A 17,187-nucleotide genomic window follows, 5' to 3' on the forward strand; every position below is an offset into this window, starting at 1 on the left:
AAAACGACGTTCTCTAATAAATTTTTTACGCTATCGGTTAAACCCTTTTTTTTAACATCTCTTTACATCTGCTATATTTATTTATTTATTTATTTATTTATTTATTTATTTATATATATATATGTATACGAAATTTTTTTTCTGTTTCTTTATTTACTTGCAACCTCTAATGGTATTGTCAAACATTTATGCACTTCGGCTAAGCGCATCTTAAGCTTATCAGTAATAGTCTCAGGGAACTTAAAGGTAAGCCAGCAGGCTCTCGAGGAATTGTTTCTTTTTTTTTTTTTCCAATTTTCAATTTTTACACTCCGACGAACTTCGACCATTCTGCGACCGCTTTATTTATTTATTTATATTTATTTTTATGGCTAGTAAGTTATGGACCCCTCTGATGATTCGATAGATAATAAGATTAGTGAATTGACAAGTTGTAAGAGTTGTAAGTTGCGATGAAAATGTAATTATAAATCTTCGTTATTAGTTTTATTGCCAAACTATTATCCGATACACTAGTAACTAGTAATTCGTTAAATTTCACTAATGTTACTAGCTCACTTGAACCAGAGGGCGCCAATGTAATCCAAATTCCACCAGTATTTCCATATCAATTAATTCTTCCCCCTCCCTCAAAAAAAAAAAAAGAAAAGAAAAAGAAAAAGAAAGAACAATCTCGCACATTTGCCATACTTCGTTTCCAACTTCCATCCAGAGTCAATTTACATTCAATCAACCAAGAACCAAGAAACGTATTTTCCACTCCCGTTTCACATCTCTCAGAATTCGTTCTCGATTCTTAAAACCGTGTAACAGGGCGTCACTGTGCGATAAAACGTTCCCTCGATTATCGTGTCCTCGATTACTTATCGGATACACAACGACGAGGAATCGTCGTGAAAAAGAAAAGCTACCCAATCGAATCGAATCGATCCACTATAATTTGTTCCTTCGACTTTTCTTCTCCTTCTCCTCCTCTTCTTCCTCCTCTTTTTCTCTTCGTAAAAACTTCGTAGACGCGCAATGGTTTACGAAGAGGGTTTTTCACGCGATGGTATTTCTCGGCCTCCCGGATCGGATCACACGTACAACGTTGGACACAGATTGAGGGGAGAGAAGAGGTTTCCAGGAAATGATCGGTGGAGACCGTTTGTTGTATCCTCCGCGATTTTCCAAAGTCCACGGGCCACGTGTATTCTGAACGTGACGCGAGTGCCGTTGCGGCGGGTGTCATAAGCTTGTTTGCTGACAGTATCAATTTCAGAAATGGCGTGTGCGCGATTTATTGAACGTGCTTTCCGCCCATTGGACCCGCGCTAGGAACGCTCCCATTTCGTATATATATATATCCGCTTGCTCGAGATCGTTCTCGCGCTGTTATTTTTTTTATTTTTATTTCTATTTATTTTTCTTATCTTCGTGCTTTGTTGCTTTTTTAATTGCACGGTTACGCGCGGTCAACGTTTCAAACCGGAGGAAAATAATCTTAGAAGAAGAGTAACGAGCGATGAAAAATTATTATTCCATAAAAAATTTTGATTCGTCATTTTTTTTTTCTCTTTTGATTCTGCGAATATCGTGAAAAATATTACGAGAATTATAAATTTCGAGAGAATCGAGGAGAGAAAAGGAATTGTTTGTAACAAACTCCCTCATAATCGTTCAAGATCGCATGATATGATGATTATAATAATAATAATAATTCACCGCGTACAAGTTGCACAGTTTATTAAAAAATTCACTAGGATTATCGACGATAGGGCAACGAAGAACCATCTCGATCACCGTTTACCTTTGTCTTCGACGATTCGACAATCAGGAATTGATCCTCGTGTCATCGGTGCACTACTAACTTGGCCTGACCTGGTGTAACTTGGTCGTGGAAGGGGAGTTCCACCAGTTCCCGTTCAGCTCGCCGATCATAGAAAGCCGGATCAGGTTCCAGCCTTCTAGCTCTCTGTATCAGGTGTCGTTCGTCTCCCCGTGCTTGTAACCGAGATTTTTCCTCTGGAGAAACATGTGGATCTCCCGGAAACTCGGCCTGTCCACGTCGTTCCTATGCCAGCACTCGCGCATCAGCTCGTAGATATCTTTGGGGCAGTTTTTCGGCAGGGGAAGAATGATCTGCGGGAAATAATATTAAATAAAATTCGGATAAATTCGAAAAAAAATATGGAAAAAGATGTTCGTGTGTTCGTGCGTTCGAGTCGTTCGTCAAAGTTGTGATTCGATTACAAATGTTATCGTGCTCGTACAGTTTGAAAATATTCTGCTGCGTTGTTCGTTGATTCGAATAAACAGAAATAAATTGAAAGGTTTGGTGGAAATTTTGTACAAGTGCGTTTTAAAAAAAAAAAAAAAAGAAAAAATAGAATTAATACGATACGTATTTGTTTCGAATGTTTTTTTTTTGTTGTTGTTGTTGAGTTTCTGAATCTTTCATCGAGTAGATTTTTGCGAATTTTTGTGTGGAATATATATTTAATTATTATTATTATTATTATTATTATTTGAAATAAAAAGTCAGATCCGTGTATTTCGAATAATTTCCATTCAATGTATAAATATTGCGGTGTATAATGGAATTGTGCGGTATATTTAAACGAATTTATGAAAGAAAAGATTAAATAAAATTATTGGTAAATATACGTAATAAAATTAGTAATAAAATTTTGAAATTTTGTATGTGTAACACTTGTACGTATGTATCGTGTGTATATATATACTCTACCTATTATACATTATTATAATTACACGTATATTTTATAACACGTTAAATAATTATTTTTATGTTCTATTTCGACAAAAGAAATGTATCGTAGAACAGACATATCGATACGAAACAATAGATGTAGAAATTTTTTAAAAAGAGAATTTTTTTTTGATCAACAGAATACCACTTTCACACAAAATATAGAAAAGAACTTTCGCATTTTGATATGTTTTATTCTTCAATTAACGAAGAATAAAGTTTCGTGTAACATAATATAAAAGATAGAGTTCTACGATACATTTTTACGAACATACGCGGTTTCTAATTAAAGTTTCATCATTTTATTCACAGTTCTCTCAACTCCTCCTTCCTTTGATCATCTAATAATAAGGATTTAATTATTAATAATTTAATCGTTTAATTAAATCGTAATAAGAGAAAGAGAAATCGAGAGGTTGGAAAAACGAATGGTGCCGTTCATGGAGATGAAAGGCTTTAAGGAAGATCGTTCAATGCGAGATACTAGTGTTCATCGAATCGCGTAGCAGGACGAGGAGGAACGTATACTCACCCTTCTATCGTCCTCTTGGTAAAAATACGTTGCATTCTCGACTATGCGATGATCGGGCAGCTCCTCGAACGGCTGTTCCCTTGCGAACGTTAAAATCTCCCAAAGAGTTACTGCGAAAGACCAGACGTCGCTCTTCGATGCGTGTCTTCCCTGAATTCATTTGTAATTATGCAGTTTCGATCATTGTATCGAGACAGACTGATTTCGGACAGTGGAAATTTTCATTTTCACTTCACAAAGTTTATATTTAACGATGCGTGTATAAACAATTGCACTTTTTTAAATGAAATTTTAAATCTGATGTTGTGGGCAAAGTATGGAAAAATTCGATGGATGAATGTGTTAAAGTGAAATGAATTTCAAAAGATAATAAAGGATAATTTTTTAGTTCGAAAATAATTGTGAATCTCAATTTTGAATTCGAAATGTTTATTGATGTTAAATGTTTGATATTTAGAAAGAGAAACGAATTTTTTTAATCTTTTAATTGTATTCAAAATTCTATTTAAAACTACGTTAACATCCATACTGAATATTGTTGAATATTTTTCAACAGATAAGCAGATTTATCTTTTATTGCTTTCCGCATGAATTACCCTACGTTTTGCCGTAATATTTTTCAATATTAAAATAATTTAACACAAAAGAAGATCCAATTAAAAAAGTAAGTAATTGCAAATCCAGTTGCTTTTCCATTTAAGGATCGATACGAGAGATCTAGTTTTTCTGAATATTATAATATTAATAGCAAAAAAAATTTCACAGTATCGAGAGAGGAAAAGGAAACAGATAAAAAAAAAAAAATTCTAAAGCGTAACAGACAGATCCAAAAAGAGCAAAGCTTCGCAAAGTATAACCCTGCGGAATCGAGGTGGAAAAACGTGGAAAATGTAACAGTGCCTCGGTCATAGTTTAAAACTATCGTTAATCAAATTCATCCGCCCCAGTGTGAACGTTTTATCTTGAATGTTATTTGAAAAATTGCAATTGGACGACTCGAATAGATCGCCCGAAAAATCGAAATATTTTTTATCGTGTAATTTAATACAAACAATAAAATATTAAACGATAATTCGATCAATAGTAACGCACATAAAAAAAAAAAAACACAAATGGAATATTCGATTTTCAAGAAGTGAAGTTGAACGCACGATCGGTTTTTATTTTTCACTGTCGTTAATTCATCGGGATAAAAATGGGGAGGGGGGAAAAAAATACATCGGATAACCAAGAAAATTCTATGTTATTACTTCTGTGATAGAAAATATCTATACAATATAATCAATACACGTTTATAAAATTTGTATAACGTTGTTTTATCAAAAAAAAAAAAAAAAAAAATTGGATTAAGTACGTTCCACGTTTAACGATAATAAATAACAGAATTTTCAAAAATAATTATCGAAAGGTTGAAAATTTCTCGTTTGCAAAATATAAATTTGCATAAATACAACGCAAGAGGGAAACAATAGACAATTATCTTTAGAATCAAGAATGGAGAGATTCTCTCATGATTTTTGATATTTTTCCCTTAAATAAAATAAGGAATAAGTCATCTTTCTTTTTTTCGTCGCGAGAAGAAGACAAAAGTTTATCTGAAATTTCGTGACGAAAGTAATATTTTCCCCCCGTGTCCTGTCGCGTAAACAGTAGTTCGAACTAGAAATCTATTTACGAGGCGGCGTGCACGGCAGGTGGTATCGTTGCTTGACGAGAAATTACTTCAACTTAAGTGTTTCAGTTACGTAATTTCATGAAACTACTCCATCTTAAGAAGCGGTGTACACGACGGCATCAAGTTTAACGGGTAACACGCATGTACCAGAAACTCTATATATATATATGACTCTCTGTTCTGCAACGTGCGTGCACGTGCGATGATTAAAACAATCGTTACGCCCATTAATCCGACATCGTAATTAGCCGTTGAGTATTAAATGCGATTAAAAGTCTCACTGAAAATAAGAATCGTTCGACGAATCGATGGGAAACTTAATCACTCGTTCGCCAATTTTGTAAATGAAATCCGATGTAAGATTATTATTAATCTTAGAGTGTTTATATTATTGAGTTAATAAGAAAATCTTTAAATTATTCACTATATAAGATTCTTTAACAAAAGTTTAATTTCAAACCTTACTCAACATTGACAGCTTTCATAGTTTCACTTATAAATTCATTCAATGTTTCCAATATTGTAATTATCCCTAGTTATTCCATGTATTAATTCTGATTAATCATAAATTATGTTTTCTATATTTTTACAATTGCATCGATAATCCTTTAGCCACACAACGAAGAAAAAAAAATAAAGTTGTAAATCTCGATAGCTTTCCACCTACGAGCTATCACTAACTTCCCCTTAAATTTCAAAATCTCTCGATATTTGTAAATTAAAAATTAACACCTTTTCACTTATTCTTTAACTTAAAGATAATAAAACCTCGTCAATTTCGATAACTTTCGTTTCACCTACAAACTTCCCCTTTTCCTCGAGCGTCGCAGCAACCCCCGTTATTCCCAGCCACGTGTTAACTTTAATGCCACCAGTTGTAGGTAATTTTGATAATTGTCGTAAAGTTTACGGGAACAGAATCGGGGGACATTGGTTCCAACTTAATAAAGAAGTCGAGCGGTTTAAATCATTAAATCGACGCTAATTCCGGATATAATTCTTGGCCCCTTGGCGGTGAGTGCGCGCGCGTGCACGGAACCATTGGCCCCGTTTCATTAACACAATGGCGCGGGATGGATAAACGATGGCAATAATGAAACATTAACGGCGCAGTCAATTCTGAAAATGACTACGCGAACGAGCGAGGGGGAGGGAGAGGAGGTAGGGGAATAGTATATCGGCCGCTCGTTTCCCATTTACCCGAATTACCATTTACCTATCAATTTGCCCCCGCACGGATTTCATTCATACGCGATTTCCGATGCTAATGGGTCCCGCGCTCATCGCTCGATCGATGCCTCGATCTCACCCACTCGAACGGATCGAATCCGCGATAAGATGGAACGCTTTTCAATGCACGAAATTCGAGCTCGATTGACTGGGAAAGTGTACAAAATGTTTTTAAATATTTTGCGATCGGTAAAATCTTCCCACCGATAATCCTTAGTCTCTGTATCTTTTATAGAAAAATAACAGTTGGCCGATCAATTTAAAACGTGTTCAAGTTTTGGAAATATATATGTATTCGACGACGAAATTTGCAGGCCAGGAAAAGGCTATTATAATTTAAATATTAAGTAATCGTGTTCGATCGAATTTCTCTATCTTTAGAAAAACAAGAGATCGCCAACATTGATTTGCAAGGCATGTAATGACTTCAGTTTTGAAAATATGACGACGAGTTTACAGGCCAATAATTGCACGTCAAATAAGGATTCGATCAAATTTTTGTATCTTTAGAAAAATAAGAGTTTGTTCGACCAACATCGATTTATAAAACATGTCGACAATTTTCGAAAATACGACGTGTCAACGATGGAGTTAAGTACAGGTTAGGAAAATGTTTGAATATTTTTGATTGTGTTGGATGGCAAAAAAGGATTTTTGTAACCTCGTCAGTTTGTGAAAATGCAACGGTGAAATTTGCAGGGTATCTAAAAAAAAGGAAAAATGCAAATTGTAATGAAATATTTTGTTTGAAAGGGGTTTAAGCGTCTTGAGACCTTTCTTGCATCGAATATTGTACAATTACAATAGGGTGAATGCGAATCTCGATTATCTGAATTGGTGTCGCTATTATCATCGGTATATAATATAATACAGTAATAATACAGTAGAACTCCATTTATGTGAATCTGTTGGGGACAAGCACGCTCGCATAATCAGGCTATTCACTATAATAGGAGACAATCTAATTCTCCCTATTAACTGTGACTTTTTATCCAATTAATAGGAGTTTATATAAAATGATTTACAAAATGATTTACAAAATAATTTTGCAAGCATAGTAACTATTTCTGTTCAATGAATTAATCTTTCAATTATCTTATTTTATATAACAATTTATTACTAATAAATTATTTAACTTGATTGTTTTTGTATAATTTATTAGACCTAAGAAAGCAATATATATATAATAATGAATTTTTCAACGTTGATAATTAAAATTTGCTCGAAATATCAACGATGATAAAATCGAAATAGAAAGGACAAGGAAACAAGAAGAATTAAGGAAAATGGGACATTAAGTTTAACATTAGCCTGCTATCATTTAATTAAAGCGCGGGGCCTTGTCATTAAAGAGAAACTGGCGTTGGCAGTTGCAACTGTAATGCGTCCAATTAACACGAAACTCGCGTCTCGCCAAATATTCCTGATCCCAATTACCTCTGAAAGACAGAGACCGAGCTCGATATTACGTTTGATCGCAAACATGTTTATTTTACTTGTCGCGTATATTGATCTCGATGAAATATCGAAAAAAGAAAAAATCTTATCCAAAGAAACACGCTCCTTCCATTCTCGAACAGTAAACATCGACATCGATTGTCTTCATTCTCATCTTCCTTAAAGGCATCTTCCTTAAAGATCGTAGAAATTGTTATAAAATCGTTGTTATGAAACACGATTGAACGATTGTACGTTCTTGTATCGAAAGAAATATTATATTTCTAAAAATTTATAATATAAAAAAAAGATAGATATTATATATAGTATTCCACTTGACTTTGATTCTTTACCTAATTTGCATCAATTATAAAAACTTGATTGCACAATTCACGAGTTCATAATAACAGCGTGTTTATTGATCCTTGCCTAACATTTCGCATACAACTTGTCACTAGATTATCATTATTTACGATGAAAATCGATGCAAGCAAAAATACGAAATGCATATTTGAATTCTAAAAAAAAAAGAAAAGATATTGCATAAGATGAAAAGACAAGTTATACACGAGGAAATCGCGTGATTTCACAATGTTCAATTTCATCACATTCTCTTTCGACCTGTATCTCTTCGAATACAATAAAGTTACAATGTCAGAAGTGACATAAATCAATGCCAAAGTGAAAAGTGGCATACATCGATACAAAGAACTTACAATGCCTCGTCAGAGATGACATACGTCCGTTAAAGGTTTAAGTTCCCAATTTTACCTCATTTTTTCCCAATATTCACTCGTATAAAACTCTCACAGACCCATATATGTGTACACTCAGTCACAAAAATGTTCGTACATCTTATGTAAATTTAACAATTAATAACAATTCTTTTTTCATATAAAACGTATATAGTACTCTTCAAAATCTCACAAATCTCACGTATTTTTCTCTATTCAAATATTCTATTCATACAAAATTCCACGAGTTACCAAATTGCGCATTCATAGCACAATAACATCCGTTGTATCATATTCTACGTACGTACGAAAAAAATTTTCCTCGACTTGATTTCTCAAAGATCGAATAAACTTCCTTCAACCTCCTACACTTTTGCGACCGACTGTACTGCCCTATACGATACGTGTATACGTATACATACGCCCCCTGTACATCGAAAACGAATCCTCGAAAGCGATTTTTTTTTTTTTTTAACCGATACTTTTACAGCGGTCTCGCGATGACACGAGGCGCATGGAAACAGCGAATAAGCCCGATTCGTTAATGCCACGCGACCGCAGACAGCTCTATCGGGCTGATGCTTCGCGGTTTCGCGGATCGACAGTCCGATATCGGCGGGGCACGGACGAGAAATTAAAAACAGGATACACCGGAATAAAATACGCTTCGCTCTGACTATCGTTCGTTACACCGATATGTATATATTTGTATGTGTGTATACCTGCTCCCCGCCGATAAATTCGCCGTAACCACGCGGAATAACGTGTATTCTCGCGACTTCATTCGCCGTCGTGAATGCCAACCGGCTTGCATTACTTTTGACCGATAACTATGCCACGTTCAAGGCGCGCGATGAATAAATTAACAACAGGGAATCATCCGTTCTCGTTTCGATAAAATTATCACGTAACGGCGTTTTATGAGTTGGAGCGTTTCGACGGGGGCGTGGCCCGTTGCAATTGTTGCGAATTAATCTTCGAATGTGAATTCTTGGAAGGATTCTTGGAAAATAATTGTTGGTGATTGATGAAATTTTGATGTTATTATTGAGTGGGTTTCTATCTTTAAGTCGAGTTTAGATGTTTGGATCTTTGGAAAATTTAAGGGGCGAGCTGAAATATGTAGAGAGGTGTTGTATTATTGCGAATTAATCTCTCTCTGAATGTGAATTGGAAGGAAAAAGGAGAATGGTTGATGAATACGATTTCATGGAAATTTTTATTCTTGAAGATCGATTCGTTCAAGTATTGATTCAGATTTTTAGAAGATTTAATGGAGAGGAAAAATTGGATAATTGTTATACGAGGAGATGATCGGAATTTTATCCATGAATATTTTACGTTTCGAAAGTATTTATGAACCCTTAAGAATTTCGAATTTTTTAAAATCATTTTTTTTTTAAAGCGAAAAGATTAGAAAGATTTATTCATGGGAAGAAATCTCATGAAATTTTATCCCCCGAATATTTTAAATTTTTATTCGTAAACAAATTTTGAACAATGAATATCGTCGAATTTTTCAGATTTTTTTTAAAAGCTTTACATATAAGAAGATTTATCTAGTAAATGTGTCCGTCTCTCATTCAGAGATAATATTTAAATTAATAAAACACGAGGTAAAAGGGTATATCGGCTGTATAATGGATGGAAAAATGTGCAGGCTGTTGTGGGCAGAAATTAAGTCAAAAAGCTTGTCTCGACCACCGCAAACTAGACGTTGATGTTTACCCGGCTACTTTTATCGAGCGTGCTAACCGCAAACTGTGTACCGCGCCAGTTTCGGTATACTTTCAAAATATCACGCATACCATTAACGTTACGAAACACTTTTCCCTATCGAAATACTTCAAACGGATGACAAAAATGCAAATATTTGCAATTTCTCATTAAGCAAAGACAGAAATACACGCAGACATAAAGACAAAAAAATCTTTATCGTTCATCTTTTCTTCGAAATAAATAGGATTAAATTAATTATCCGTTGAAACGTAAAAACTTTTTCAAAAACGATATCTCAATGTATCAAATATATATACATCGTTTATAAATCTTATAAATTTATCAAAAACGAACGAATAACGAAATATCTTTAGAAACAATACATTTCTATTAACCGAAAACAAATTATAAATTATAATAATTTATAATAATTTAATAGCAAAATAATACGAATCGTTGAAAATTATTTACCCCGAAACAGGGAAGGATCATCAAAAAGCGAACGTTTCGGGTTTATTAACCACAGGTAATATGACCTAATCTCTCACCCTTCAACCCCCTTCATCTGCTCGAATCCATTTCCTCGTATCCTCCGTGGATCAAGGTAGATAGGTTTCTGAACAAGGAGGGTTAAAATAGATCCGGGATGGATTCAAAGTCGAAGTGGTTGGAGCCGCGCATTAAACGGTAATCGCTGTTGTTTCAACTCTTCGCGGGAGGAGGATCGAGAGGCGAATCTTCAAGGCAAATATTGACTTGGAATGTGGAGGAAAAAAAATAAAAAAAATAAAAATAAAAATGAGAAAAAAAAACAAAAACAAAAAAGAGAAGGAGAGGGGGGGAAAAACAATTTGGAACTTTCGTCGAGCAAAAGCGCGAAACGCGCGAGGCTTTGATTTCGTGGCAGAGGGAAGAAGGGTGAAAACAATGGGTGGAGAGGTATATATATTTCGCGAAAGCCAAACCGAGTTTCATACGCGCGGATGCGTAGCTACGGTCCATTTAAATATCACTGGCCACTCGATCGCGCTCGCTTTATTTTTCCTCCCCCGCCTCGCCTGCAAAAATCGTTTACAATTTGCTCTGTGGCGTCTGCTTCAACCGATCAAATTTGATTCGTTTCACCCCCGTGAAACGGGGGAAGCGATCCGTTGAAAGTATTTTTTTTTTTCGGAATTAGGGATGGTGTACACATCGTTCGAAGATTTATCGTATTTTTTTTTTTTTTCTCTATGATCATTCGATACGAACAAAAAGGAAAAAGTGATCAAATATAAATGAAGTTAATTAGAATCTGTTTATAATGTCGAGTTAATCGAATGTGTGTTTTACACGAGTGATATTATCGATTGTATATTCGTACTCGTGACTCGTATTCAGGATTAAAAATAAATGATCTTGAACGAAGAAAGTATGATCTATCTTTGTATGATTCTTTCTTTATCTTTCTACTTTATCACTGATTTGATTGTTTTGTAATTTTGTTTTAATTTTTATAATCTTTCTGAAAGTTTTGTTAAAGACAAGTTTAAATTATTTCCATGAAAGGATAATTTTTTTAATTTTTACACGAACTAATTATTCGATAAAACGTCTTTAAAATCTCATTGCTGAGGTAATCTAATCTCATTCACTAACTATTTTTACGTTGAATTTGTATCGAAAAAAAAAAATATTCCAATTTAATGTCGTACACTACGAGTCCACCATTTGTCTTTTTTTCTGTAGTAAAATACCATTCAAACGCGTGTATATTCGCGGATTAAATCAATGTGCCAAACATATTATTCAACGTTACGTACATTTAGTCGTTAAATACGATCTTACAAATTATCGAAATCGATTGCTTCATACGCAATGGAATACGCTTAATAGAATCGGACCAATCAAACTGCCGAATGAATTACTTTATTATAAATCCAATATTCGAGGCTCCACGATTACAGATTAACTGCTAATTAACGACTTACCATTAGCATAGCTTCCCAGGCCATCCATCGGATTGGCAATGGCGGCCGGCCCTCCACCCGGAAATAGTCGGCTGCGTAGGCGTTTCTTCCGGAGCCCAGATCGCACACTTTCACCGTGTAACCACGGCTCACCAAACAATTCCTGCAACAAATCATACATAAATCGTTAATCAAAAGCAGATTACAAAAAAATAAAAAAAAAAAAAAATATTCGAATCACTTTCTTGCTTTCGTATTTTGTACTTTTAATGGAATCTCCTGATCGATCATTTCAAGTGGAGTGGTCAAAGATGCTCAAAGAATTTTTTTTAGTTTCTTTAAAATTATAACTATAATTGTAACAGTGTCCAAAAATCTTTAGAATTTAAAATTTAAGACACTCTCGTTGTAAAACTTCTCAGATGAAATTGTATTAAAGATTGAAGAAGACGTTAATAATTTTGGGATTTAATTTCACGTTTTCAAAAAGATTCCTCGAGAAGACTATGCTCTTTAAGCAATCGTTGAAATCAGAATTCTCAAGTTAGGCGAATTTCTTTATAAAAGGGTGTACGAAACTTTTCACTGGACATATTTTCCACCAATGTTTTCCCTTCAATCATCGATTGATTTACATTAATAATGTTGTTTTTCGTGATATTAACTGGACGAGAAAGAGTCCAGTTTCATATGATATTTCTCCTCGTTCTTTCGTTGCCTAAAACCGTGAACGATGTTTTTCTCCTATTCCGTACCTTCATCCGGGGTAAAATCCATCGCCCTACGAGAAAATATGGTAGATTCGAAGTCGTAATCCGTCTTCAGGGCCGAGTGGATTATTCCGGTTTCCCCTATCTCGACACTCGAACACGTAGGCGAATGTATCGCCGCGAATCGTGCTCGAAGGATTGTTTACGGCCTTGAGACTGGATCAACCCGTATCCGGAGGAGGGATAAGATCTTTTGGTGATACATGTGCGTTTGACGCGTACGTTGATCCATTTTGATGGAAAAACGTATATTTTCGCGCGACTAATTCGCTCTCTTTTCCCTGTGAGTAAATATTGAGAAATTGTGTGCCGAGATTAACGCCAGTGTATCGAATCTATTATATACAGGTTATTAGGATAGAAATAAATCCATACAAGTGTAAGTTAAAATGTAATTTTATGAAAAGTATTTATATGCTTTTAATGATTGCAGAAACAAATGAATTTTTCTAAAACTCATTTTAGCTGTTAAATTACAAAATTAAATTTGAATATTACTCGAATAATATCCTTGTTTCATGGTAAAAGGATTAGACCAAACTCTTATCAAACTACCAATAATTTTTTTTTACTAGTGAAGAGACAAATAATATGTTTCTCTATTCAATATATTCAAGGAATAATGAAAAATCAGTTAGAAATAAAAATTAGTAATTACTTCAATGAATATCTAACTTTCTGCAATTATTAAACTTAACCACCACCAATGAGAACGTCTTCTTCCACGACACTTACCATAGATTGATCCATAAGATATTAGTTATTTGTTAATCATAATCACAATTTCTCCACAATTTATCATTCTTCTCTGTTTCCTTCCTAGGCCTTCCTCCCCCGAAGTATTCACGAGCTAATCACCGTTTTCAATGGCGAAAAGTTATAGAGAAGGAGATCAAAGGACGACATCTCGAGGGTAAAACCATTTTCGCCGACGAATGGGAATCCAAGGCGGCGCCCATTCGTCTGTCGCGCGTTTTCGCGTATTCTATAAAACCGCGTCTGGCGTGGCGATTGTGGAGAGCCGTTTCGAGAGTCGCCTTTTAAGAGAGCCCAGCCTCGAGCCGGAAGCGAGGCTCCGCCGAGAGCGACGATCGTTCCAAGTTTCACGCCGATCTCTGAACGTGAAAACTGCCCGTTTATCTGCTCGCAGTCGAGAGGGGGTTTAATAGGTAGCGGGTGTAGGAGGTATTCATCCAGCTTGTGAAATGGAATGGACACGGTCCTCGAGATCTCTGCAGATCTCTCTCGTGAAACTGATTCAACACCGCGGCTTAACGATCGCTTTAACGTATTACTATAAGTTTTCTAATTAGTCCTTTTCTGCTACGGAAAAATGCCGTAATTTTCTCCTCGCTGACGCTGAAAACGAGAGGGTTTTTCTCTTTTTTGCAGAATTCCAATTTATGGAATTTATGGAGATGCATTACACGATAAGTTAATAGAATTTGAAAATGTATTTGTAGAATTTTATCAATAGAAAAAAATGCATCTAATCGATTAGACCTTTTGTCATTTTTCATTCAGCATGTTAAAAATTAAGATCGAGTTGCTTCGCTAATTTTCCACAAAATAATAATACGCTAGATACTTTTTAAATTATATATTGTTCGAGGAAAATTGACAAAAAGCTTTCAATTTCTCGTTGTAAGATAATTCAACGCAAAAAGCGTAAATTACCTTTACCACCAATCAGAGCAGTAGTAAAATCAATAAGAATGGAGAAATAAAACGTTATATTATATTTCTTTCTCGTTTTCGGAGCGCAATGCTCAAAACACGTTTCTGTAAATCAACCGGCAATTAATTTCATCCGCCACAGACTTGCGACACCCTTTGTAATTAAAGTTTATGATTAGAGTTAATAATTCGAGCACGTGACCCAACCATCATCCACTCCACTCCAACTCGTTCCCTTTTAACAGCCCTGACACGTGGAGTTGGCAACGAGGTTGCACGCAGGTCACCACGTAGTTTTATCGAGGATTGGAGAAGTCGTAACTCGATGAAACTTCCCTCTTAAAACCGGAAGTGGCTTACTCTTCGACACCGAAACGAAAGAAAGTTGGACGCGTGTTAGTCGACGAGGGGAAAGGTAATTGGCCAATTTGTCATTGTCTTTAGGGCGTAGTGGCGATTTATACGACGATGACTTCCACTTTGATTAAGCGGTCGGCTTAAATTTTTCTTTTTAGAAGATTGAACGTTTGTTTCTCGGACGAAGATGCGCAGAAAATTAAGCTTTTGGGAGAGGAGAGGATTTATATCGGTGACGAATGAATTCTAATTTTTTTTTGATGTGCAAGAAATAAATTCATTAAATTTTGAGTTTTTTCCTCCAAGTTTACGTTTAATGGAAAAATAACGATCATTCATGCACAATTGTCCATTAAGAATTCGTTCGAATCGTTTCTTCCATCGAAATTAACTAACAAATTGTAAATAACGAAATAAATATCGATATAATTCAAATAAAAACCGTTTCTTCAACACAATTTATAAATCTCCAGGAAAAAACTTTCGAACATTGTAAGAACTTCGATTTTCCACATAAAAGCAGAATTTAAAAGCTATTTTCCTTTCGTTCTCCAAAATACGAAACGATACGACGAAAACGATTCCAAGGAAAATAAAAAGAAAAAAGCAATCTCTTCTCTGGTTCCGCAACTCCTTCCAAGCTTTCCCATTTAACGAAAGTTCATTAAGCAACCGCTTCAAATTCTCTCCGCGCGTTAACGATTACGCGCTCGAACTGCCGCCGATCGTTACCATTGCCGGAAACACGTGATGACAAAACTGTGCCGAGTTTCTGGCCGAAATACCGCGCGGTGGAAGTTGCGAGCGCCTCGATCGAGCGGATATACCCGTGCAAAAGTAACACCGGAAACTCGGTGTTTCGAGAGAAGAAAGTCAGCCGGCGGAAGAGCAACGTCGAACGTCGGGCCCGGGGAATGACTGATCGGCGAAGTTTCGACTTAAAGTAATCTACGAGAAACCTGTCTGTCGTTACCTTGTGGCGAGATCCCGATGCACCAAGTCCATTTCCTCGAGGTGTTTCATGCCGGATGCTATTTGCGTGGCCATGTAGATCAACGTGCCGAAACTGCAACAGGAAGAACGAGAGGCGGGTTTCAGAAGTTTTGCACGATGAAACGCGTGTGTGTGTGTATGCGTGTGTGGCGTGTACACACAAAGACGTATCGGCTCGCCGCAAATGACGACGGTTTGGAAATACGTGCGTATGGATCGGCCATTTGCATTAGAGTGGATGGCGTGGATGGCGTATCGTTGTTGTCTAGTGAAGGTTCCAGTTGATGAAAGTTGGATGATGGTTGTTCCAATGGGTTTTTCTTAATGGTATGTACTATGATTTTACGTTTTTCGAGCATTGGGATATGTAATAAAATTTGCAATAACGAAAATTGCAGTAGTTGGAAAAAAGTATTGGAATCTTGTATTCCTTTATTTTCCAAGAGACGTTTACTTTTTTTAATTCAATCAATTTTTTATAGTATGAAACTATTATTGAATATTATAATTATATAAAGCAAATATCTCTATGTAAAAGTAATATATAGAAAATGATTTTATAAAAACTTAACATAATTCTTCCCTCTCAAAACTATCAACTTCACTGCAATTTCCATACCCTCACGAGGCGTGTAAATCCTAATATACTCACGGGAGGTGGGTGTATAAATCCCTAACGTAAATTCGTAACGTAACATCATCATTCTCGATTATCGTTCCAACGAGTCTCTAACTCTAACGAAAATATACGACAACATAGACGCGTCCATTCGTTCGAATACAACACCCACGAATACCTTTTTCGGTTCGTTACTTTGCATGCGCGGATTACACGACAGATTTATTCTAGTTCACCCGCAGTTCCTTCTAAATGGAAACGCAATCTCAGCCTCTTCCAATCCTTTCTTCCCACCCCCATTTTTCCCAACGAAAGACATTTATCTTTAATTTATCTTAGATCTGTTTTAACTATCCGTGCAACGATGGAAGGAAGGAAGCTCGTCAGATTTCTGTCAGATTCGAAATCCAATCGAATTCCGATTTCCCGTATTCCCGGATGTCAAGCATTCAAAAATTCGAAATTCGAATTATAATTAGACACCGCGTCGAATCTTCACGATGGAACGCGTATCATAGCACAGTTAGAACGATTCGTGTAGCAAATCGCAAAAGAATGCGAAAAGGGCACGCGTGAAAGAGTCTTAGCGCAAATCTACTTTTATCGGTCGTACGAGAAGTCGTTCCGTTTTATCGGCCGGACACAGATGGAGAAATATTTGTCACGGAGAAATCGTCCGCTACGCAAATTTCCACTCGCTCGATCGTGTAGATCGATACGGTTCGCCGGTTCCGCGCGAAGACAAA

The 17,187-nt window shown here is 35.8% G+C and overlaps 1 protein-coding gene across 4 annotated transcripts in view; it reads right to left on the reverse strand.

Annotated features, from left to right (window-relative positions):
• Positions 1 to 1,675: 1,675 nt before the first annotated feature.
• The window catches only part of LOC102673299 (discoidin domain-containing receptor 2), a 234,385-nt gene continuing 218,873 nt past the window's right edge, over positions 1,676 to 17,187 (reverse strand). For 2 of the 4 annotated variants that reach the window (XM_031511947.1, XM_031511946.1), the window contains 4 exons: positions 15,803 to 15,895; positions 12,047 to 12,188; positions 3,282 to 3,431; positions 1,676 to 2,121 (listed from right to left, as the gene is read on the reverse strand). In XM_031511947.1, coding sequence (XP_031367807.1) covers positions 1,960 to 2,121; positions 3,282 to 3,431; positions 12,047 to 12,188; positions 15,803 to 15,895 — 547 coding nt within the window. In that variant the 3' untranslated portion in view covers positions 1,676 to 1,959. The remainder of the gene's footprint in view (positions 2,122 to 3,281; positions 3,432 to 12,046; positions 12,189 to 15,802; positions 15,896 to 17,187) is intronic. The other 2 variants (XM_006618672.2, XM_006618673.2) reach the window with 1 other exon arrangement.

The sequence above is a fragment of the Apis dorsata genome, unplaced genomic scaffold, assembly GCF_000469605.1.
Source record: "Apis dorsata unplaced genomic scaffold, Apis dorsata 1.3 scaffold_365, whole genome shotgun sequence".
Lineage (NCBI taxonomy): Eukaryota > Metazoa > Arthropoda > Insecta > Hymenoptera > Apidae > Apis > Apis dorsata.